Below are 26,503 nucleotides of genomic sequence, written 5' to 3'. Positions count from 1 at the left end.
AGGGGAATTGGATAAATACTTGGAGAAAAAAATTACAGGACTATGGAGAAAGAGCAGGGGAATGGATACTATTATACCAATCCTAGAATATAATGTGGAATGTGCTACTCCTATGTGGTTGATGAAATGTGGGATACACAATGCTCCATGGTGCAGGCCATGAATAAAAAGGTGAAAAGTTATTATAATAAAGTAGAAACAAATCTGGTAATTAGATATATTACTTGTTTATTAGTTCTGTTATTACTTGGTTCACAATTTAGATGTAATGTCAAGAGATGAGGGTTCTTGTTAGGACAGGTGTTGCCAGTGTGAGCACAAGGGTTTTACTTGAAAATTATGCAAATAAAACCAATTGTAAATTCTGACAGGAATATTTCCTCCTTTTTGAAGTTCTCAATATTTGACAAATTGGATACAAGTAGCAATTCTTCAGTTGTCAAGTCTGACCATAAAACATTGTCCCTACTATCAATTTTATTTTCCTGCCAATTTGCTTGTTTTCCCACTCCACTCCCACTGACCTCTGTCCTCTGCTTCTTACACTGTTCCAATGAAGTTCAGTGTAAGCTCGAGGAACAGCACCTCATCTTTTGATTAGGGATTTTACAGCCTTCTGGACTCGAGAGTTTGACAATTTCAGACCATAACCTCTGCCCCTATTTTTTCCCCCAGACAGCAGCTGTTGAGGATTCTACCATTCCCATTTACCTCTTCTAGACCAATCTTTTGTTTCTTTACTTGTCCCATTACCATCTCCTTTTGCTTTGTACAATCATACCTTTTGTCATTTAATCTCTCCTGCCTTCCACCCTATTACAGACCTTCCCTTTTGTTCTTTCCTCCCCTCCCCTTTCCCTGTCCTTGCTTAAAATCTGTTACATCTCTAACTTTTTCCAGATCTGACGAAAGGTCATCGACCTGAAACGTTAACTGTTTCTCACTCCACAGATGCTGCTTGACCTGATGAGCATGTTCTGTTTTTATTTCAGATTTCCAGCATCCGCAGTGTTTTGCTTTTGTGCTCGTTTTCCCTTCCTCTTCCGAAGGCACCGATTCTTAATATGGTACGGCTCCACGGGTACCAGCAGTCTTATGGTACTTGCCAAATGGTCAATCTTCATGGCAGCAAATGCCACAGGCTGTTCAATCACATAGGGCATCACAACCAAGCCTCATCTTGTCCTCACCTAACACCTGCACTCTCCAGCAGGATTCACTGGATGGCATTCAGGAGTGGAAACCCTCGCTGATTTTTTTCCCCTCTCAAATCTAGGGCAACGAGACTAATTGTAACATCTGAACTGCATAAACTTGGAAGTGAATCTAGGATCATCTTGTTGGTATGATTCAGTACAATGGTGCTTTTTCCATTAAAACATAGTGAGATACTATTATTAATTCATTACCTGCCATCAAATCCAAGTCTAATATTTCAACTACCAAAATAGCACTTTATAGCAAACCCTCACAAATGCTGCAGCTCAAGCTTGTGCCTGCACAAAAAATGCACCTTTTGCCTGAAGCTCAGTTTTTTTGAATTATAATAAATGTTGCCTGCATCTACATGTTAATGGTGATATCCAAACAGAAATTAGATCAGCTCAGTTTGAAAACAGATTTGAATATTTCTCAATAAAATATTTACAGTATATATTCTCTGGAGCAGAAAAGATGAGACATTTTCAGAAATGCTAATAATGGTTGAACAGTTTATTTAGCAACATGCACATCAACATAAATACATAATTGAAACATTATAAAAAATAAATTATTGGCACAAAAAGTAATGCAATTTAAACATAAATAAAATAAGGTTATTTATAAAACCAAGGAAACTGCATTTACACTGACTGGAAAATGGCACCTGTTGAATTGAAGGCCTTTTAATCTTTATGGTGTGAATTCATAGCAATGTTTAAGAAACTGTAACAACACAAAGATTCTCAGAAAAATTGCATGGACAGTTTATGGTAAAGTACACCCATTTTACAAAAGGAACTTGGTGCAGAGTTTCTGCTAAATTAAACTGAAAGTTAGCATTTAAATGCAGTAATACATTCCAAGAGAAAAATCTATAGCCCTACTGTAATAGCTGTATTTTACAGTCAGTAACAGAACCATTCTACACTTAGTTTACAGCCAATAATAGAATACTAAATGCTACTTATTTCTAATAACAGTCCCTCATCAGATACACACACACACACACTTGGAGTGCATGCTTTTTTCAGTTTGTAAGGTATAGAATTGTTAATAGTTATACAAGAATTTAGAAATGTTGACACTTGCAAAATTTCTTCAATTAAATTAAATGGCCTATAACAATTTTTTATTTCAGTAGTTTTTATTGAAAGGCTGTTCTGTTCAAAGGCCAAGCAGCTATGCAGCACCGTTCATCCTACCGAGTGCTGTTTCCTCAGAGTGTCGTAACGCTTGATTTTGTTTTCAGTACTCTTCCTGGACATACTCCTTTAAAAATTACAAAAATGTTAAACTTTTGAATTAACAAGTGAATTTTTGAAGCACTGCTGATTAAATTAAGAGAAAATGTATTTAGCAGAAACTAGAGATGAACAAACCACTATTTTCACACCCTTTTGAGGGATCAGGACTGGGAAATGTTACATTTATTCTGTAGTATTGTATAGTAGCCAGCAGATGGCAGAATTGCAGGCTGTAAAAATTTCATTTTACACATAGCAACATAAGCACCGAATGGTCCTTGGAAAATCACTCACCCATCAAAATACAATGGAAAGTTTATGGGGCAGTGGAAGTCTGTGAAGAGTTTTTCTATATTCCGCACTTTAAAGTCAAATCAACACTGTAAAAATTTAGTGAAAACTAAAATAATTTTCCCATTTTCACACCGCCTTGCAAAAGTTAAAAATTTTTACATGTTGATTACTGGCCTACAACACAATGTTGTGTCAGTTTTGATCTTGCAAAATACATTTTTTTTCTTTCGCTATTGATTTCACAGCCAGGATACATCATTGTAATCAGCATGTAGTTCCTTCATTAGGGCACTGCACAAAATGAATGATACTCGGACTCCAGGGGTTAACTTACAAGAGATTACACAAATTAGGGTTGTATTTCCTGGAATTTAGAAGGTTAAGGGGTGATTTGATCAAAGTTTTAAAGATATTAAGAGGAACAGATACGGTACAGAGAAAGAGAAACTATTTCCGCTGGTTGGGACATCGAGGACTAGGGGGCATAGTCTAAAAATTAGAGCCAGACCTTTCAGGAGTGAAATTAGGAAACACTTCTACACAAAGGGTGGTAGAAGTTTGGCACTCTCTTCTACAAAGGGCAATTGATGCTAGATCAATTGTTAATTTTAAATCTGAGATTGATTTTTGTTAACCAAAGGTATTAAGGGGTTTGGGCCAAAGGTGGGTATATGGAGTTAGGTCGCAGATCAGCCATGATCTCAACGAATGGCGGAACAGGCTCAACGGGCTAAATGGCCTACGCCTGTTCCTATATGCTGAGAGACTGTTTCTCCTGGCTGGAGAGTCTAGAACCAGGGGTCAGTGTCTCAGGATAAGGGGTCGGCTATTTAGGAGAGGAGGAGAAATTTCTTCACTCAGAGGGTGGTGAATCTTTCGAATCTCTACCCCAGAGGTCTGTGGATGCTCAGTCGATGAGTATATTCAAGAATGAGATTGACAGATTTTTTGAACACCAAGGGATATGGGGCTAGGGCAGGAAAGTGGTGTTGAGGTCGAAGATCAGCCATGATCTTATTGAATGGCAGGGCAGGCTTGAAGGGCTGAATGGCCTCCTCCTGCTCCTATTTCTTATGAAATTCAGAAGCATTTTGGCCAGTGAAATGCTGAAGTATCATTGCATTTTTACAGGTCTGAATACGCTTCCTCATTAATAAAACAAAAACACTATCTCATCAATAATGAGAAGCTAATGGAAGTATTAAAGAACTAATTCATTTTGCAAGCATTATATACTCATCAGTGCAGCAACTAGATACCAAGAAAACAGGTTCCCAGTCACAGGCCTGCAAAACTCCGATATTGCAACACCTCACTGGTGGAGATGCTTCGGATTTCCATTTTGTGCAGCTCACTAATGCAGGATCTGGCAGAGTTGCTTCTGATTTCCATTTTGTGCAGCTCACTAATGCAGGATCTGGCGGAGATGCTTCTGGTTTCCATTTTGTGCAGCTCACTAATGCAGGATCTGGCAGAGTTGCTTCTGATTTCCATTTTGTGCAGCTCACTAATGCAGGATCTGGCGGAGATGCTTCTGATTTTCACTTTGTGCAGCTCACTAATGCAGGATCACAGGCTGATCACAATATTTTGACTGTGCATCAGTTGTGTGATTGAAAGAGATCTGAAAACCGATGCAGCATGATGGCGCTAGCCAGTAATCAACATATAGCAATTTTAAATTTGACAAGGTGTAAAAATTAGTATTTACATTTGAACATCTGTTTCTTTGAATAGTTTACTTCCACGTACAAATGAATAGGCCATTGTGACCTTCACAAAAGGAACTGCTTTCCTCAAAAGATAGTATAATTGCAATAGTACATCAGCCACGTGATCTCCCTCAGCACACAAATGCTTACCCGAGGGGCCTACCTCAGTTGTTTGGAAGGACAGCGATAGTAAAGGAGGAGTACTCTTTTGAATAGGATAAATCAAAAGGTTTGCCTGATCGTTAATTCCGCTCACCTCTAGCCTCCAATCTTTCTCTCTCTTCCACCCTCCCATCAAAATCTTTCCAATGTTTCTCTATTTTAGTGACTGGTCAGTGCTCCTCTGAACTTTCCCCTCCTTGTTCCTTCTAGGCTCCAAACACACTATCCTAAATGTTGTTCTTCAAAAATCCTGCAAGGTCCATAGTGGCAGATAGCACCAAGGTTGAAAAGAGTAATACAGATGAAGAAAACCAGGAAGTAGCAATGCAGGGCCCTGGTTTCAAGAGCCTAAAGATTGTAAGAAGCAAAACAAAACTGAGGAGGTATAGGCTTTCAATCATGGTGGTTTACTTTTCTCAAGACCTTAAAACTGTGGAACTCCTTACCACACTCAGGTTCCTCTGATTTTACTGCTAGAATGAAAAGCTCTATTCTTTTGTAAGTGGAGTAGAATCAAAATGACAAAAAGTGAAGTTGTTTTGGAAAATAAAGAAATAGATTTTATTTGAAATTTATGAAATCCAAGAAAAACTCATGCAGAATTTATATCCGCAGATTTATAATGTTAAATCCCAGATGTGGTGAAAAGTTTGAATAGCTTGCTCATCCCTAGTAAGCAATTCTAACAGTTCCACCGTACATACAGTATAAAATCAACTTAGAATAAAAGGTTTTTTAAGGTTTTGTATCTAGCCACATTGTAATTCTAATTGGCATTAATGCACAATAGCACATTTTTAACTGCAAGGAGAATATTCAGGTAGAAAGTCAACAAATACTGTTTAATGAAAATGCCACACACAATGGAAATGTTAACAGGATTAACATGCAAACTCTTGAAATGTAGTTATAACAAGCCGGAACATATTTTAAACAGGAAACAGATGCACATTTGAATGTTTGCAATTTCTTAAGAGTCTACTCTAACATACAAAAAACATTAAATATTTCACTGGCCTTTAAGAGGGCTTGCAAGAGATTGAAGGTAAAGAAAAAACAAAAATGATTAGTGCGTTTCCTTAGATAATCTAAAAAGAAAACGAGGAACATTGTAAGGAAATGTTGAAAATGAAGTAGTATGGAGGATAGAATGCTACAGAAACCAAGTACTTCTCCACATCAGTGAAGACACCTCCCAGGCTGCTCATTGTTAGCAGCTGAATCAACACAAGTGGTGCCATCTGCCTATTCAGCGGAGGAGGTGGCATGTCACATCAAAACAAAAGATAGGCATTAAAATTCAAACCAAATAGCGAGGAAGACAAAATGATAGAAACATTTAGGAAAAGTGTAAGAAACAAAAATAAAACACAAACATACAGAATTAAATCAACCTGAATCCAACAAATAGCATTAAAAAAGTGATAAGAAATGGAAAATGGATGAATGTCATCAAATACTCAGCAACAGTGAGCCAACACACCTGGAACAGCTTTCCTAGGAAATCGGCTTTCTGTGCACCTCTCTCTATTCTGTTCAACCCCCTTCCTAGAAGTCTGGACTCTTAATCAAATAAACAAAATGACATGAGTGGATACTATAAATGTATTTATCAAAGGCAAATATATTTTATGGATTTCAAATAGAATTGAAATCATCATCCCCCATCCCTTATCTTTACGACAAAGCAACTGGAGAGTAATAGGAAAGGAAACTGCTTTAGAACAGTTAAAGTAAAAAAAAATATTCTGGCAGTTATTGCTAACTTTTTCTTAACATGCTGGTAAGTTTTTTTTTTAAAGTAATGATCTTTAAATAATTGCTTTAAAGGAATGTGTGAAGCACTCAAAAGGGTTGTGAATCTTTCAAATTCTCTACCCCAGAGAGCTGTGGATGCTCAGTCGTTGAGTATATTCAAGATAGAGATCGATAGATTTTTTTTTTTAGATATTAAGGGAATCCAGAAATATGGGGCTAGTGCGGGAAGGTGGAGTTGAGGTAGAAGATCAGCCATGATCTTACTAAATGGCGGAGTAGGCTCGAAGAGCCTTCTCCTGCTCCTATTTCTTATGTTCACTCAGGGCAGTGTGCAGTCAGAGGAGCACTCAGTGGTCTTGGCATATACCTTTGGTCTGCTGTACATGCATTAATCATGTCAGACTGTGTGCTATCAAAGCACAAATTTACAAGGCTGTCCGTGAGACCTGTAAGCGACATCGGGCTGTCCCCTTGGGGGAGTTGGGGCAAATGGAAGATGGTAAATCTAATTTTTTTTTGAATTGTTGATTTTGTGATGCTCAGATATGTTATTTACAGGGTTTTTTTTTGGTACAATGCAAATGGTTCAGTCAAGATGACTAATTAGAAATTACACTTTAGAAATGACTTGACAGAGATGTTCTGAAATCTGATTGGTCAGCAGTCATATTTTAATGGTTTAAGACCTAAACTGCAACTGGTTTAACTACAACAAAAGCAGGCATACTTTTAAAGAATACAGATATCCTCTTGCACTTCCTTTTATAAAAAGCAAAAAGTCAAATTAGTCTACTGTGGCAGTTTCCTCATAGCTACAAGAGTGGCATAGCAGGGGTTTCTGAGGAGAGCAGTGGCACATTTTATCAGTCAAGGAGAACAAATATATGGAAGGGAGGAAATAAAAATTGCAAGCCAAAAATATATATTTTTGAAAATCAATGCAGTACAGTAGAAGGATTTATTATTACAACACAAAAGTCTGTAGGACTGTAGATCTCAAAGTTGCTGTCCTCATGTTTTGCAGTTTCCAAAATTTTGCAGATAGTTAATATGATCACCAAATAAATGAGATCAAGAAAATAATTAGCGCATCATGGTTACGATACCCTGGACTATCTGCTGGTGCTAAAAAATGCTTTTTAAGCCGGGTAGGTCTAAGCAGGAGGCACTCAATTGCTACACTGGTTAGGCAAGCATCTACTAAATATACACACAAAGTCAGAAATTTTTACTTTAAAACTTCTAGCAAAATAAAAGGACTTTTAAAAGTTGAAAACTGCTTGCATTTTCAAAAGCAATTATAACTTTGAGAGCACACAGTACAGTAATGGGTCTTCCCATGGATTTAAATCTCAGCCCAAGTGATTCAGATTCAGTCCTCTTAATATGTAAAGTAAAAAGTTCTTACACTCCAACAAGTTTGGTGCTAGTTTCATATTTGCAGCATTATCACAAACTCTATTGGATTATTGGGCAGTGTTAAAAGAAAACATCTCACCTTTTCTTAGAGAGCTTTGATACTTCATAACTCAAGGTCAACAGCACAAAATAAATGCTTCACATTTAATACTAGAAAACTTTCTCCTCAAAACATGGAAAGCACATACAGTAAAAGTCTAATAAATACTTATTTCTGTCAAGATGAAGACACATTGCAACAAATGATGCATCTTATAGCTATATAAAATGAGGACATTACAAAAACCATTTCTCAAAACAATGGGTGAAAAACAAAGTAGTATTTGAGACATTTCTACCATACTTTCATTTGAAAATGTTTGCTTTTTAAAAAATATTCATCATTCACAATGATTGCATTTAACTTTTAAACAATTAGTAAGCTAGAATTTTGAAAGTAATTTTCATTATTCTATGCAAAATAAATATTCACAACTTTTACCAGGCGTGCAAAATGCCTTCCAATACATGGACGTAATACTTAATTCTATTAAAATCTGTAGTGCTTCATAACCTTTAACATTGGGAGGGGAATTGAGAAATAACCATGAAGACATATCCAGTCCTAGTTACATTGCTTCTAATAGCAAACCTGCCACATTGCTGAGGTGGACATAGTGGTGCTTTCTCAAATACCCAACCATATTATATTGACTTAATACAATTAAGCACATCAGCTTCTTCTGAAGCTTGGACCATTATACACACAAACATGTACAACAGTAACAACAACTTGCATTTATATAGCACCTTTAATGTAGCAAAACATCAAGATGCTTCACAGGAGCGTTATCAGACAAAAATTGACAACAAGCCAAAGGAGGAGATGTTCGAACAGGTGTGGTCAGAGGTAGGTTTTAAAGGTGGAGATAGAGATTAAAAGGCGGAGAGGTTTAGGGAGGAAATTTCAGGTGAAGGAAGTGGGGGTGCACACAGGACAGAGTTGGAGGAACAGAGTTTTCAGAGGGTTGTAGGGCTGAAGGAAAAACTAACAGCGAGTGGTTAGGATCTGGAATGCACTGCCTGAAAGGGTGGGGGAGGCAGACTCATTCGTAGCTTTCAAAAGGGAATTGGATAATTACCTGAAGGAAAAAGATTTGCAGAGCTAAGGGGAAAGGGCGGTGGAGTGGCACAGGCCCGACGGCCTCCTCCTGTGTTGTAACCATTCTATGATTCATTCTAGGAGGTTACAGAGATAGGGAGGAGCGAGACCATGGAGGGATTTGAATACGAGGATGAGAATTTTAAAATCACACCGTCACGCATTGCATAAATTCCTGCATGTGCACAGTGTCCGTTAAGATTCAGAGGAAGGTAGAGCCAATGGGAGGTGGTTAAACTCTCTCTTGTTGGAGATGATCATTGTCTGGCACGAATGTTACTTGCTACTTATCAGCCCAAGTCTTGTTGCATGTGGGCACGGACTGCTTCATTATCTGAGGAATAGCGAATGTAATGGAACATTGTGTAATCATCAGCGAACATTCCCACTTCTGACACTATGATGGAGGGAAGGCCATTGATGAAGCAGCTGAAAATGGTTGGGCCTAGGACACTGCTCTGAGGAACTCCTGCAGCAATGTCCTGGGGCTGAGATGATTAAAAAGTACAACCATCTTCCTTTGTGCTAGGTATGACTCCAGCCAGTGGAGAAATTTCCCACAATTCCTTGACTTCAGTTTTACTAGGGCTCCTTGATGCCACACTTGGTCAAACGCTGCCTTGATGTCAAGGGCAGTCACTCACCTCACCTCTGGAACTCAGCTCTTTTGTCCACGTTTGGACCAAGGCTGTAATGAGGTCTGGGGCAGAGTGGTCTTGGTGGAACCCAAACTGAGCATCGGTGAACAGGTTATTGGTGAGTAAGTGCTGCTTGATAGTACTGTTAAGGACACCTTCCATCAATTTTCTGATAATTGAGAGTAGGCTGATGGGGCACAAATTGTTCAGATTGGATTTATCCTGCTTTTTGTGGACAGGACATACCTGGGCAATTTTACACATTGTCGGGTAGGTGGAACAGCTTGGCTAGAGGCGCAGCTAATTCTGGAGCACAGGTCTTCAGCACTACAGTGGGATGTTGTCAGGGCCCATAGCCTTTGCTGTATCCAGTGCGCTCAGCCATTTCTTGATATCACATGGAGTGAATCGAATTGGCTGAAGACTGGCTTCTGTGATGTTGGGAATCTCAGGAGGCCAAGATGGATCATCCACTCGGCACTTTTGGCTGAAGGTGGTTGCCAATGCTTCATCTTTTTCTTTTGCGTTAATGTGTTGGGCTCCGCCATCATTGAGGATGGGGATGTTTATAGAGCTTCCTCCTCCTGTTAGCAGCTGTTTAATTGTCCACCATCATTCACAACTGGATGCAGCAGGACAGAAGAGCTGTGGTCTGATCCGTTGGCTGTGGGATCGCTTAGCTCTATCTGTAGCATACTGCTTCTGTCATTTAGCATGCATGTTGTCCTGTGTTTAAGCTTCACCAGGTTGGCAACTCATTTTCAGGTACGCCTGTTGTTGCTCCTGGCATGCTCTTCTACGCTCCTCATTGAACCTGGGTTGGTCGCCTGGTTTGACGGTAATGGTAGTGTGAAGGTTACAGATTGTGGTGAAATACAACGCGGCTGCTGCTGGTGGCCCACAGCGCCTCATGCATGCCCAGTTTGGAGCTGCTAGATCTGTTCTGAATCTAGCCCACTTAGCACAGTGGTAGCACCACACAACACAAACTAGGGTGTCCTCAATGTGAAGATGGGACTTCGTCTCCACAAGGGCTGTGCGGTGGTCACTCCTACCAATACTGTCATGTACATATGCATCTGCAACAGGCAGATTGGTGAGGAGGAGGTCAAGTAGGTATTTCTCTTGTGTTGGTTCTCTCACCACCTGCCCCAAGCCCTGTTTGGCAGCTATGTCCTTCAAGACTTGGCCAGCTCAGTCAGTAGTCAGTCAACTGAACCACTGTTGGTGACAGACATTAAAGTCTCCCAACCCAGAGTACATTCTGTGCCCTCGCTACTCTCGGGGCTTCTTCCAAGTGGTGTTCAACATGGAAGAGTACTGATTCATCAGCTGAGGGAGGGTGGTAGATGGTAATCAGCAGGTTTCCTTGCCCATGTTTCACCTGATGCCATGAAACCAGGAGAGTCCAGAACCAGGGGTCACAGCCTAAGGATAAAGGGTATGCCATTTAGGACAGAAATGAGGAGGAATTTCTTCACCCAGATAGGTGAACCTGTGGAATTCTCTACCACAGAAGGCAGTAGAGGCTAATTCATTAAATATATTCAAGGAGGAGTTGGATATATTTCTTAAGGCCAAAGGGATCAAGGGGTATGGGGAGAAAGCAGGGACCGGGTACTGAATTTGCATGATCAGCCATGATCACATTGAATGGCAGAGCAGGCTCGAGGGGCCGAATGGCCTACTCCTGCTCCTATCTTCTATGTTAAACTTCATGAGGTTTGCAGTCAATATTGAGTACTCCCAGGCAACCCCCCTCCTTACTGTATACCACTGTCACCACCTCTGGTGGGTTTGTCCTGCCAGTGGGACAGGAGATACCCAGGGAAGGTGATGGTGGAGTCTGGGACATTGCCCAATAGGTATGATTCTGTGAATATGACGGTCAGGCTGTTGCTGGACTAGTCTGTGGGACAGCTCTCCCAATTTTGGCACAAGTCCCCAGATGTTAGTGAGGACGACTTTGCAGGGTCGACTGGGCTGGGTGATTTTTTTTCTTTAATTCGTTCATGGGATGTAGGCATCGCTGGCAAGGCCAGCATTTATTGCCCATCCCTAGTTGCCCTCGAGAAGGTAGTGGTGAGCTGATTTCTTGAACTGCTGCAGTCCCTGTGGTGAAGGTACTCCCACAGTGCTGTTAGGGAGGGAGTTCCAGGAATTTGACTCAGCGATATACTTCTAAGTCAAGATGGTGTGTGACTTGGAGGGGAACTTGGAGGTGGTGGTGTTCCCATGCGCCTGCTGCCCTTGTCCTTCTCTGTGTTGGGTTCAATGGATCAACATGCCAGACCCACTTGAATTTGGTGGCTCTGAACTTGCATTTCTGCAGTGTATTTTTTTCTACTAAGTGTAAATTACACATGAAAATCCTAATATTAAAGAGCACAAATGGATCTTGAGAACACCAATTTAGCGCATCATTTACAACATCCTATGACACAGACAACCCACTATGAACTAAAGCAGTAGAATTACATATTTTAAAACTTCTCTACCACTCAGGAAGTCCACTTTTTAATCACTCTCCCAGAAAAGAAACCATCCAAAACATCATTGAAGAAGACCCCAATTAGGATGGGCAACAGTGGATGACCTTGCCTCTTTTAAAAGAGATGTGTTTAATGACATTGTAAGGGACAAGCCAGAGAGAGCCATTTCTGACTATGTTCTGCTATTGGCAGACTCGCCCGAGTAATCTAGTGAGCAGCACTACCCACCTGGAACTATGAGAAACCAATGGGATATTCCGGTGGGTTCCCCAAATGCAGTACTTTGGTTTTTCCCCACAGGTCAAGAAAGGATCACACAGTATTAATTGAAAAGATCCAGTAGCACCTGTCCCAATTGTTGATTTGTATTAGTACTTGAGTTCTGGCGGAGCCAGCTTCAACCTATACACAGTTCATTGAGACTATATTGAGAAGGCATGAAAAACATTTCAGTCTTTCTTCAGTGACAGCAAAATGGGAATGCAGGTTAAATTGCAACATCTAAGATGTGCCCAAACAGTTCTCCTGGTACAGAACTCCTAGACATGCATCAAAATGGCTTCAGCTAGCCCACGTGTGAGGATCAAACTGGGAGATCGATTTGTAGCAAAAAAGGGAGGGAGGGCTCCTGCCTACATCAACCAGTCACCAAGTCTGTGAGCATGTCTCTTTACCAAAGCAACTCCTTGAGAACCTGGATTAACAACTGGTGATGATTAAGCCTACTAAGCTGCATTAGACTTGGATGTCTAGTACTGAGGGAGCGCTGCACTGTCAGGTGCCGTCTTTTGGACGAGATGTTAAACCGAGGCCCCGTCTGCTCTCCAAGGTGAACGTAAAAGATCCCATGGCACTATTTCGAAGAGGAGCCGGGGAGTTATCCCCAGTGGCCTGGTCAATGTTTATCTCTCAATCAACATTACTAAAAAACAGATTATCTTGTCATTATCACATTGCTGTTTGTGGGAGCTGGCTGTGCGCAAATTGGCTGCTGCATTTCCTACATAACAGTGACTACACTTCAAAACTACTCATTGGCTGTAAAGCGCTTTGGGACGTTCTGAGGTCGTGAAAGGCGCTATATAAATGCAAGTCTTTCTTTCTTTCTATTAAGCTAGACGATCACAGACTGTCCTGAGTACATCCTTTCACCACACTGAAGGCAGACATACATCAAGGACCTGATAAGGAAATTTCAACTCGAGTGAACAGCTGAATAAAGACATACCTGGGGATGGGTACAAGAACACACTGTTCTATAATCAGAATTCAGTGCCTACCATTACTGATTTGTAGAGAGGCAAGCAAATACTGTTAAAGCTCCAAAAATCAATGGAGAGGAACCACTGCTGTGGCAAGAGGATGGTGGCAATACATTCATAGATTTTGTAGTGAGTTGTGTTACTCACCATGCCACTTGTGCAGAACTCCACAAACCACAGTTATGTTTACCAGTGGACAGTGCTTGCAAATCAAGCAGTTTTAATTAGTTAAACTCCAGTAATACTACTGCGTACATTTGGACCTAAGCCTTGGCTCAAGAAAGAGTATAAGCTCTCTGGAGTTGGGCATGAGGATTAGGCAAACAGCAACATGGATTTCTAAGTAGCTTGGCTTAGAGAATCAAACGTGTCAGACATCTGGGGGCAAAATGTTCCTTTACTCCAATATACCCATTCCCAAAAAAATACAGGGAGCAAGATGGATTAGTCAAACTGCAGTTTAAAATTTGAGTTATGCCATTAGATGACAATTCAGTTCCCTGCAGATAATATTAGGATGGAGGACAAAGGGAATTAATTTGTATTTGCCTCGCTTTTCCCTTTGGTTCTCATGTTATTCATCCACCAATGATTTAACTTAAAACTTGACTTCATGTGGAGTTGGGCTAATAAAAGTCGAAAGAAAGAAATTATACAGTTGATGTTATATGTTGCAGACTTAAAAGGATTACCAAATTATACTCTGTAAAGCAGCAAGTAATATTTAACTGTACAAAAGACCTTGTATTTCTATTAGTTATCATATTGTCAGGATATCCCATAGTGCTTCACGGCCAATGAATTACATTTGAAGTGTAGTCACTATTGTTTTATAGGCTAAATGTAGCAGTCAATCTACGTACAGCTAGGTCCCACAAACAACAATGAAATGAGTGACCAGCTAATCTGTTTTGGTGGTGTTGATTGAGGGACGAATGGCAGTCAGGACACTCCCTGCTCTTCTTCAAAAGTGTCCTGGGATCTTTTACATCCATCTGGACAGATAGATGAGCCTTCAGTTTAACATCCCATCTGAAAGAGTCCACCTCCAACAAAGCAGCATGCCCTGAGTACTGCACTGAAGTGTCAGCCCACATAACGTGCTGAAGTTCTGGAGTGGGGCTTAAACCCACAGCCTTCGGACTCAGAGGCAAGTGCTACCATGAGCCAAACTGACAATTACTTTTTCATTTTTGCACTTTAAAATATAAATATACCGAACACAAAAATAAAGAACCAAGATTTCATAGCAGCATTTTCAAGCAAAAAAATTGGTGAAAAAATAAGTAGATACTGCAGGTTTTAAAATAGAAGTAAAAAGGCTATTTAGCATTTCTGCATAAATATAGCATTACCCAAGTACACCTACTTCTTAAATATTGAACGCAAGTTATTCAAATTTCTGTAATAACTACCTAACCATCTGGAATGGGGTAGTTTTACAAACTTTCCTTGTATAATTAATACTCTTAAATGAAACAGATAACTAAAATGTGCAACCATTCTGTCCCTTACCCTTGTCTGTGAAGTAGTCTTTGGGTTGGGGCATTCTGCCCCTGACTTGGTTGAAGAATTCTGCAAATAAGCAGTAGCATAAATGTGTGATTTTATTTTGAACAACAAATAGCTTTTCTACTAATCTATTTCTGGTCTTACCTAGTTTCAGAGGAAGCCTTTTGTTTTGCATGTGACTTCTGTTTACTGGTTATTCCCATTTCAGCAGCCCTTGAAGATACAAGACAAAACTGATCAAATGCTAGTAAGGTGACAACAATTTCCCAATCCAGTCCTACGTGTTTATCTCCCAAACTTGATTTTGCATGCAAGAGGAGCAGCATATTTGCCACCAACTCTTCACAACCGTGGCAGCGGACCTATATATGTAAAGACAGTGTAAACTAATGTTTAGCTATTTGAATTGCAAATATTTCAACTTTAATCATTTAGAATTATTTAAACAATTACTGTCATTCTGCAATAGTGGCACTTACTTAATTTGCCTTTTTCTGTCTAAAGATTTCTGAGTCGCAACAGAAAGGGCTCCTCTTTCTTTAGGGCTCTTCCATTTTTCCTGCGAAGGGGAAAAAAGTAAATTGAAAAACAAGGAAGACAAAAAGTAAAATGAGTTAAAAAAAAAGCTACATATAATGCATGCTAACCATTTAATGGGTGCAGACACCTATACATGCCAACTGTCAGTTATCACATCATGAATTATTTAGAGATTATATAACATGACAATCTAGAGGTTATACATTAATATTTTCATGAAATTATTGGTCCAGAAATTCAGGTCTCCACGGGTGAGTACGCACGGGGTACTCACCCGTAAGCCCAATGGAAGTGCCGGTTTCCTGCATGCACGGGAAACCGGCACTTCCGTTCCCCTGAACGAAGAGGTTCAGAGGTCGAATGCATGCGCGGGAGAGGCTGCGCGTCCACATCAAACTTCGTTTTTTTGTGTTTTTTTTTTTTAAAAACAGGTTTTCCCGGGAGGGTACGTCTGCATAAGTTAGACATGTAAAAAGCAGTCGCAAGGCCTGCTTTTTACAAGGTAAGTGGTGAATTAATTAAAATTAAAACATTTTTTCCACAGGTTTATTATTTTTAAATACTTTAAAGCAAGGTAAGTTTATTTTTAGCCCCGTTAGAAAATAAAATTATTTTTTTCAAAAATTTAAATTATTGTTTAAAATAGTTATTCCATGTAATTTATAGTTTATTTAAAAAATCTGATTTAAAAAAAAAAATTATTTGAAGATTTAGTGCTGTTTTGGAGCCGTAGTATTTATAACTTTTGACAGGTCTTCCTGTCAATCTTATGAATGGAGCATTCCCTGCTCCGATTGGCTCCCCATGGCCCACGTGATCCCAGGGGACACATCGAACTAACTGCGCCCCTGCGATACGCAAGCACTGGGCGCCGGCAGCTGGACCAGGCCCCGGATTGGAATTCCACGGGGGCCCACAGCACAATGGCCAGCATGCAAGGTAAGTGCAGGGCGGGGGCTTGCAACCGCGGGAAGCCTCCGACCCAAATTTCTGGGCCATTATATCGCCTCAGTTATCCCTCTAAACGTACTTCATTTAAAAAAAAATAATAAAAAGTGTCCCTAGTTTAGTATATGGACAAAGACAACAGTCCAAATGCAGTAAGTTAACTATCTCATCTGGAATTGAATGGGAGCCAAGTGGGCTTCCCCTGCAGGCTGAAAAAGTATGAAAAGATGCCAGGTCACCTTTAACAAATTCACAGCACTGCATTACCATTTTAATCAGATAATCTTTGCCCACTCTATTATATACCTCGCCTCTACCTTTTGTAAGCATCTTTGAGACTTTGGGGTAGATTTTCCTGGAGCCATCAGGCGGGGTTTCAGGCGTGTGGGGGGGGGGGGGGGAATTCCCGAAATTGGGGGTCCCGACACCATCCCGCCCAAAACCCGCCTCCACGTAAGTTTCAAGGAGGCGGGTACCCGCCCCGCACTGGGACCCGCCAACCCGAGGCGGGAAGGGATTAGTGCCAATTAACTGCCTGTTAACAGGTAGTTAACAGGCAGTTTTTAGCCTAATTCCTATTTTGAGGGGTGTCGTGTGGGATTCCCGACGGCTCCAAACCACGCCAGGTTAGAGCAGGCGGGCCGTCGGGTTGAAGGACTTGGAGGGGTCACGATGTCGGTGTTCAGGTGAGTGATGGGTGCATGAGTGCAAAGGTAAGTGTGTTTGGTGTGTCTAAAGTGTGTAAAGAAGTTTAAATTACCTGTACTTACCTTAACAGCCTTTCTTCCACTAGGTTTCGGGAGTCCATCACTCAGCCGGCACTGAAAGCAAAATGGCTGCGATCTGTCAAAAGTGACAGCTTTCAGCTTTCATTGCTGGTGACAGTTCTAACCGAGTCTGTGTAGGAGGACTCAGGTTAGAAGTCAGACTGTCAGTGTTTGACAGCTTCAAACAGCTGTGAAACACTGAGATTTCATCTGTCAAGTTGCCAGGTGGCCCTTAATTGGCCTGCTGAGCCCACTGGGTGGGCTGAACAAGGTCAATCAAAGGAAAATCACGCGGATTGGCCGGATGTCGATGTAGGCGGGACTAAAACCCGAAAGTTGTAGTCCCGCCTCCTTCCCAACAGCTTCAGGAAAATCTACCCCTTTGAATGGAACAAAGTAAAATGCCAGGTCAGAAGGTGGTCAAAGGAGATGGGGCAGAGCTTAGTTTGTGGACATTGAACTTCTTTCAAAGAACAATGAGCATATTTAAATATATTCACCCAGATGGGAGTCTAGCTGACAAATTAAAAGCTTGAATTAGAGGATCCGTCATAAATCTGGGAGCCACAGAATGTTCCCCAACTGCTATATACAAGCAAGAAACAGAAATAGCAACATGAACTTCTGATCAACCAAGGGAAAACTCTTAGTCAAACAGTATTTTCAAAGCAAATTAATGGTAAGCTGCATTCTGATTTTAGCTATAGTCTCAACACTAATGGATGAACTGCTTTCACCTAGCGCAAGAAAACTTCAAAATGGAAGCTTTGCAGAATAGAAGTAGTGTCATTGCAACTCACTGCTGCAAGCCCTGCTTTACTAAGCTGTACTATCAACTGGAATCTATGCAGGTTAGCTGCGTTTATTTGATCCTTGACCCAAGTCAGTAAAACCTGGGGGTATTTTCACCTTCACCGCCAAGGTCTGGTGGATTGTCTGTCCATTTTAGAACCCGTCCAATTTTCATCCCATTGAAATATAAGCCAAGAACGTCGTCTTTCTTGGCAGTGAGAGTTACAAGATTGACTATTGTCTCTTCTAACTGAATCCTTTAAAGAGTCCCTGCTATAAGGAGAAAGGGGTGGAGAGAAAAGCAGAGGCATACAGAAACTTTCCATTCCTGGATGAGCAAGGTATTAAGGGCTATTTCCTGGCTGTCCTAGCTCCTGCAGCAAAATCTTGGTAACCATTTGTTCTGGAAGATTCTGTCTGAGTAGTCCAATTTCATAAAAATAAGACATGCTAATTTAGCACAAGGAATTAACGTGCAAGATTGAAACTTGTTTCAGTTAACAGCATCTATTTCCACATTATTGCACCCTAGCAAGGGGTTGAGCAGGGAGGCATCAACACCATGGCATCACCAACATTAAAAGGGAAACATCACTGCATTTTCCCCATTTGCGCATTGCTCAATTCTTTGGAATCCCATAAATGAACCTTCTTTCCAGAGTTTCTTTCTAACTCTTAAAAAAAATTAACAAATGGCTCACGCTATGAGTTATATTATTGCTTTCTTTTAACATTCGGCTGCCATTTTACAAGAACACTGAAAATTATTTTTCTTATAACAAAACCTTCAACTACTATGGTATCTACATTAAAGATTTCAATAAGGACCGGTTATATCCATTAAATCCTTTCACAAAACATTTCCTTGCTTTTCTTGCCCTAATTTCCATCAATTTATCTTCTAATTTGTTTACATAGGCACATTAATATCACAGAAGAGGTTACACTTTGCAAAGTCAATGGTTTTTATAAAGTAATATTTTAGCATACAAAGAACATTCATGTGCAGAAATTCTTACTTCATTGAACCAGTCAGTGAAATTTACCATTTGTCTCAGCTGTTTTTCTTTGCGAATTTCCCGATCATGACATAGGATCTGCATTCTGTCACCAGGATTCAATACAAAGAAGATGTCGTGAATCTCATAAAGGGCAGCTCGTAACTGGAAAAAGGGAATCAAAAATGACACACTTACATTTTCTTTGGTTATAAATGAAAGGAATAAAGTTGTGCAGTTTGATTCAATACCTGAGCAACAACTCTTCCCTGCAGTGAAACATCTTGGGATGAAACAGCACCTCTTTTCAAGGGCGCTTCAGTCTGGAAGCTATTGATAAACTCCAAGGTATCCTTAGCGAATAAACAAACATAAGTGATTACACATAAACCTTCTAAATAATCACTATTGTCAGAAGTTCAACATCTATTAAAATAGTTGCCAATGTGCAAGAAATTGGTCTGAGCAGAACAGTTTTATCCCAACGGTATTTATTTCAAACTTTCAAAAGGGAATTGGATATATACCTGAAAAGGAGTAATTTGTAAAACTATGGGGAAAGAGCAAGGGAGTGGAACTAACTGGATAGCTCTTTCAAAGACATGATGTCCTACAATGTCAGATTTCAATTTCTTACTTTTACAGTCTGTTGAAGCTGTTTCAATTTCTCTGTCTTCATCAGTCTGCGAGTGAGAAATCCTTTTGCCAGAGCTGTAACCTTACGAAACTTCTGCTGGATCTCTGGTGAATTCATCTTGAACAGTAATTTCACAGTGATGACATCACAATACAAGCTTGACAAGTTTCTGTCATTCACTCAAAAGTATTAGAAATAGAAAACGACACAGCCACACACAAGTTGCTTCCCCTTATGAAGTAATCATAACTAACTTATGACTGCCACTCATGTTTTGCCACACAGCCAGAAAGTCATAGCTTTCTATGAAATATCCTCTTTAGAACTTACCAGATGTCAAATGGTCAAACCCAGTTAGTCCAATTTTGGTTTAAGCATAAAGACTTCCATTTCAGAGTCCATCTAAATAAAAGGCTCAGTATATAGTTAGCTGGTGTGTACACCCAAAGTAGAACAGGCTATTTTTACGTAAATAGGTTACATCTAAGGAAGCACTGTAGCCAAGAGTCTGAAACATCTGCTTGAACCCTCCGTGGGTCACGCTCAACTTGAAAAAGCTTCAGGTAATCAGGTCCCTAATCAGCCACTATTACGTGTACAAAAGTAACTCTTGCCTGGGAGAAATACTTATTTCTCATGTGCGAGTAATAACATAAAATTCTAAAAACTATTGGGGGGGGGGGGGGGGGGGGGGATTTCAACCCCCCCCCCGCCCCGCCAAAAATGACGAGTGGGAGAAGGTCAAATCGGTAAAAATATGAAACCCGACCCCAACCTGCCGCAAGCGCGGCTACTTCCGGTTTAATCATGGTGTGTTTGGGGACGTCAGAGTATCCTGCTCTGGAGAAGCGGGTCTGTAATTAGAATATTTAAACGAGATTCCAGCCCTCAGATTTTGGGAGCCATTTGAATTTAACGGCTGCGGGCCGGGTTTCCCAGGGCTCAGGAAACCCGGCAGCTAAATGGAGTCGGGAGCTGCCAGATGCAGCAGGTTAAGAGCTTTTCCAGCACCGCTTGTGGGCCGGGAGGAACAGGAATGCTTCCCCACAGCCCCTCAAGCAAATCTTCTGCAGTGATTGGTCGAACCCCCCACCCCAACCGCGTTTTCTCCCTCCCTGTGAATGTCCAACCTCCCACGATCTCTCTTCACACCAGTGATCTCCCCCTCCCGCCTTCCATGCAGCCATGAACTAAGGCCCCCCAGCTCCCAATCTTCTCCAATTGCCAGGGACCGTACCCAGAGGGCCACAATGAACCATTTAGTTCCTTCTCACCTGTGACCATCTACTCCTTGGCCTGCTAAGGAAACAGGAAGATTGTGCCTCATGTATTTCATCATCCGCAGCTCCCCATCGACTAAAAGAAGATTCAGTACTGGCAAACGCTGGAAAAGAAAGTTGGCACACAATGCAATTCCAAAATATTGGGGAAAGGAAAAATAATAAATAGCCACCATGTTACTGTATACCAGTCTGCTGGGTTACACATACTGTAATCCATTTACAGGAACTTTCTCAACAGATAAGATGATCAAGTAATCGTGACTTTTTTCAAAGACCAGGGGACTTAACATTCAACCTATCTATGGAGGGATTCCATAATAGTGCTTGGGCAAGTTTGTTTCTTCCGAAGCTCAAGGGTTATCATGTATCCAAATTATTTACCAACCACTTTTATTTAAACCAACACAAAAACCCCCCAGATAAATGCATGGTGGTGGGTCGGAAGGGAAAGACAGAGTGACGAGCAATGTTCCCTTTAAGTTGTGCATCCGCGCGGCCGCACAGCGGTCTCGAGGTCCCGCACAGCTGGTGAGCCGGCTTCCCAATGTAAAAAAACGCGCAACCACGAAAGTTTGAATGGGCCGCGCAGTCCCAAATAAATTAGGGGGAACATTGGCGACGAGGTGACTGAATTGAACATAACATTTCTGCCCCCATTAAATGTTGTTCCACAATAGCTGTACCTGCTATTTCTTATCTCTAGCTTTATTCTAATATGATCATATTCACAATACTTAATGTTAAACATAATAGATACTCCAGTTGAGAACAGTTTAAATGCTTGGGAATTTGGTTTACTGAAGGATTGAAAACTTCTAATTTTCAGGAATTACATTAAAAATAAAATCAGGTTTCACACCTTTGAACATTAATTTATAGAAAGAACTTGTATTTATATGGCACCTTTCATGTTCTCAATATGCCCCAAAGTGCTGCATAACCAATTAATTACCAATGTTACAAGAAATACTGGGCTGATTGCCATCCACTCGAGTGCTCAGAGATGGCATGGGGTAGTTTTCATTTATTCTCCTCCAATCTAAAGAAGTTTCTTTACCTGTGCAACTTTCAGATGATTCCATCACAAAACTCCTTTGCTCTCTGAATCGTCTTTCCTGTTCTTCAATTTCCTGCAAATCAAAAATGTAAAAAGTAAAGCAACTATACCAACTATTATTTTTTCTCTCCAAAAGATGTCAAAAGTGAGTCGAACTATTATTTCTCTCTAAATGAAAGCACATGAGCATCCAACAATCTTTCTTTTAGTACTTTGCTGATAAGATGCTTTATATTACTGGTTAACTTTTTTGACTCAAGTACCTCAACAACAAAAAGCAATCTGGAAACCTGAAACATAAATTAGTTCACAAGTCACAAGACAGATCAATACCTCCATCAATTAGAGGGGTCACGGTTATACTTAGCCAGAGGAATACCAAGGTGCAATGGGAAATCTTCAACTGCTTATTGTTAAACTGGCATCTTCATCTTTACTGGCGTTGATGCCAATCCTTAAGAAAATTCCACTCCCTTTACATTATAAAAGCACTTTCATGTAGAAAATGTGTTACCATTGCAGGACAATTTCCGAGCACCAGCATCAAATAGCTGCATGTGTTCAAGACTCTCTACGATAGATTTTGAAAAGGAAATGTAGACACGCATACTACTTACAGGCCTGTAGCATCTTTAAAAATGTTTTTAGAAATTAATGTAATTGCAGAATTGGTACATAAACCATTCAACAACTGTATTTACTAAAGTTTTAAGGCATCAAATGATGCACCCATGACCTTTCACCAAGATGCTCAGCTACAGTTGTTCCTAAAAAAGTCAGTAAGAATTCAGATCTATCACCAAATAAAATGATTCAGTTTATTTGTTAGCACTTTAAGCGTAGCTTTAAATTATTCCCTATTACCAGTCACACCTGCTCTTCCTCCTCCAAATCCAAGCGTGCCATTGGAACCCCCAAGAGCAATGAAATTTAAAGACTATTTTAGAGAAGTACTCAGAGGAGGCCAAGAAGTTGCCCTATATCATCATCATGCCAAATCAGAAGTGCCTAGAATTCAATCGTTCTCCAGACTGAATCCAAGCAAACCAGCTGGTCAGTTTTCCAGGTTAGAAATCAGGTCACCAGAACTACTGACTCAAGGGGGCAGTACATAAACTTGTGAAGGACCAATGTGAAATTCCACACTGGCATTGAAGGATGCTCTGTTTGATCAGGCTTTTTAGTTTCTTTACTAAATTGATGTAAGGGGATGACTAATACTTCAGATAAAGGAAAGTTTAAGATTCATGTGGACACAATGAGGACACGCGTGCAGCTTGGTTGCAAGGAAGCTTCGGAAATGTTATACACGTTATAAACTGATGGATATCACGCAAGTTTCTTTCAATTATTGTATTTTACAGTTTTTTTCAAATGGAGACTTTCCTTGAGATCATTCACAAACTAGCCTATTAAATTGAAGTTGGGCAGTATGCCAAATTTGGCTGTCATGGAGTCAAAAGATTGAGTCAATGGTCCGAAAATTACGGTGGGTAATAACAGCAAACAAACAGCATTCGCTGTGATTACCCCGTTGAAAATGACCGCAACTTCAGGATGTAGCACATGTGCATCTTAACGCGGAAATCCTGAAGTTGCGGTCAGTCATTCACTGCGGCGACTCCCCCATCCCCCCAAATGGCCGGCAATCTGTGTAATCAGGGAAAAATCAGTGAAACTGATGAAAACTTTGGCATTTCTGCAGTAATATCGCTGTTAAATACCTCATTAAAAGTTAGACCTTGTTGGATTAGGTGTAACTGGGGTTTTAACAACATGTTGACTGCTAAACAAACGTTATGGCCCTGAAAAACTCATTTTAATTTTGTGTGTCAAATTTCCCCTTTAATAAAAATTACAATTTTTAAGAAACATTAAAAAAAATTCTTTTTTAAAGGTTTGTTCATATTTATTTCAGGTTTGCCTATTCCCCATGCCAGAGCTCCAATTTTTGTTTTGCTCTCTAACATTTTTAAAAAGTTAGAATAAAAGCACCTCTTCATTTCCTGATTTCCAGTCTGAGAGAATTCTGCATTGTGATTGGCTGCTTAGACAGCATGTTGATGTCACAGCAGTTCACGCTATGGAATTCCCACTACACTGATATCAACTGAACATCAAAAAAGCCGAACTTCTCACCACAGAGATCGCGAGATCTTTGTGGGAAGCTTTCTTCGGGGCCAGCGGCGAACACCTTTGCTTCGCTGCCGATCGCAAATTACTGGCCAGTATGGTACAGGCCTATATGAGGAGTTATATCAGTACTATGTCAGATAGTCGCAATTTCTTTGGCCAGCAGGGCCAATGCAGATTATCTCATCCATAACCCTCGTCTTCCAGCAATAACTGTGCACGCCTGTACCAGACTGAGAGAAAAGAAAAGCAACAGGTTCAGAAACTCAGTTAATTAGCTAATAATCATAACCTCAACATTATTTTATCAAAGTTTGAAATAGGTCAATTTTTGGAAACTCAATGACTAGAGAATTTGTAAACGCTAAGTATGAAGTCCACTTGAGATTGGATTTGTGCCGAATTCAAGTGCACTGTCCGCTCTACTCAAATTAGGAATGGCTACTTGGTTCCCCCTTCCACTGGGGAAGTTAATGAAACAGACAATTGTTGTGCTGCCTGCCCATAGTCACGTAGATTGGTTTAGACCAGAAGAACTTGGTCTTCCATCCTTCAATTCTAGCAGATTGCCCTGGCAGTATGTTACATACACAGTTGGTAGGTTGCAGCCCCTATTCAATTATTTAAAGGGACTGCTCCTCAGTTTCAGGCTCCACTTCAATCTGGCACTCCAAATCTTTGCCCACCTGGTTTTTAGGGGGGGGGGGGGGGGGGAAATTTGGAGGACCTTCTTGTGGGTCTGGTACTGGGCCTGGCCAAGTTGGCCATCTATAGGTCCAGGATGGACACAGCCCATGAGCAGGGGGGGGGGGGTCACTCTGACTGCCTGCCTCTCTTCCACGGTCTTGGTCTTGTCTGCAGTGGGGTGGCCATGGAGAGGGAATATATGTTGTTCACTGGTATGCTCGAGACCTTTTTTTGTAACAATATTTTTATAATTATATATGTATCATTATTGCGGGGGGGGGGGTTCTTCAAACAAAATCTATTCTATAGGAAACTTTCGTTTAAACGGCACCTAAATATCCGGAATCCTCTATTAACCGGCAAAATTCTCGCTCCAAAAACAGCACCTCAATAACAGTCAATGTTGCCGAGTCCGAGTCTCCAGCGGTGGCCAAGTTAGTCAGTGGGGGTAGTTCTCCAAACTGCCACTACTCGGCCTCTTGGCGCCATCGGAAGTCGGAACACCTCAAAAACCCTGCATCAGGAGTCTGACTCTCCCACGCTGCCGGTAGTTTTTTCTGATCCGCCATTTTTCGGGGGTACAGTACTGTGTGTCTCCCACGCTGCTGGTACTCATTGGATTGCATTATGGAAATCCCAAAAGTTGGTCCAAGCAAAAGGAAGAGAGTGGTGTTAACTTTAAAACAGAAAATCGATATATGCCAACGACTAGAAAGGGGAGAGAAGCGTATCAACATTATGAATGAATTCAAAATCGGTTCGTCAACAATCTACGACATCAAATCGCAGAAGGATAAGCTGCTCAAGTTTTATTCAAGCTCGGAGACATCTAAGAGTGTAGAGAAACGGCGTACGCTTCATAAGCCTAAGCTTGAAGAGCTGGATACCGTGCTTTATGAGTGGTTTTCTCTTAAGCATTCAGAGGGTGTTCCGATTTCCGGACCCATGCCAATCGAAAAAGCGAAGGATTTCTACGCAAAGATGGAGCTCACTGACAAGTGCGCTTTCTCTGAGGGATGGCTAACGTGCTTCAAGGTACGGCACGGGATACGACGACTCGATATTTCCGGGGAGAAGAAATCAGCTGATCACAACACCGCAGACGAATACTGCGATTATTTCAATCTGGTTGTGCAGCAACATGATTTGTCGCCAGCACAGCTATACAATGCTGATGAAACTGGCTTATTTTGGAGGTTTTTGCCAGAATCAACACTTGCCGGGGCTAGTGAGGCTAATGCTTCAGGTTACAAGAAAAATAAAGATCATGTAACCGTGCTAACATGTGCGAACGCTGCTGGATCACACCGGGTTAAACTTCTCGTCATTGGGAAGTATAAAAATCCCCGTGCATCTAAGAATGCGAGGCACTTACCTGTTGAGTACAAAGCTCAAAGAAATGCTTGGATGGATAAGGAAATCTTTTCAAATTGGATCCATCATATTTTTGTTCCATCTGTGAGGGAACATTTCCGTAGAATAGGGAAACCTGAAGATAGCAAATGCATTTTATTGCTTGATAATTGTAGAGCCCATCCGCATGAATCCAAGTTGGTTTCTGGAAATATTTTCACCATTTATTTGCCACCAAATGTAACTTCTCTCATACAACCCATGGACCAGGGCGTTATCCAAAATCTCAAGTGTCGTTACAAGACTTCCTACGTAAACTGATAAGCCAAGATGACAATACAGGTATTCACGCATTTCAGAAGGAATACAATCTTAAAGATGCCATCTTTAACGTTGCATGTTCCTGGAACTTGGTGAAAGGTCACACTTTGAGGCAAGCCTGGCGCAAATTGTGGCCTTCTGTAATGTTTG

The 26,503-nt window shown here is 40.8% G+C and overlaps 1 protein-coding gene across 1 annotated transcript in view; it reads right to left on the bottom strand.

Annotated features, from left to right (window-relative positions):
• Positions 1-1,698: 1,698 nt before the first annotated feature.
• The window catches only part of LOC147110650 (centriolar coiled-coil protein of 110 kDa-like), a 55,293-nt gene continuing 30,488 nt past the window's right edge, over positions 1,699-26,503 (bottom strand). Inside the window, 10 exon segments of the mRNA XM_086000831.1 lie at positions 1,699-2,472; positions 6,099-6,178; positions 14,841-14,900; positions 14,982-15,050; positions 15,317-15,396; positions 18,931-19,047; positions 19,134-19,235; positions 19,520-19,636; positions 20,794-20,903; positions 21,860-21,932. Of these exon segments, the coding sequence (XP_085856957.1) occupies positions 2,420-2,472; positions 6,099-6,178; positions 14,841-14,900; positions 14,982-15,050; positions 15,317-15,396; positions 18,931-19,047; positions 19,134-19,235; positions 19,520-19,636; positions 20,794-20,903; positions 21,860-21,932 (861 nt within the window). The 3' untranslated portion in view covers positions 1,699-2,419.

Source organism: Somniosus microcephalus, chromosome 11 (genome assembly GCF_052327205.1).
Source record: "Somniosus microcephalus isolate GS21.2 chromosome 11, FLI_Smic_1.0, whole genome shotgun sequence".
Classification (NCBI taxonomy): Eukaryota; Metazoa; Chordata; class Chondrichthyes; order Squaliformes; family Somniosidae; genus Somniosus; species Somniosus microcephalus.
Note: the sequence above shows the minus strand (reverse complement) of the source record. Positions and strands in the feature narration are given on the sequence as shown.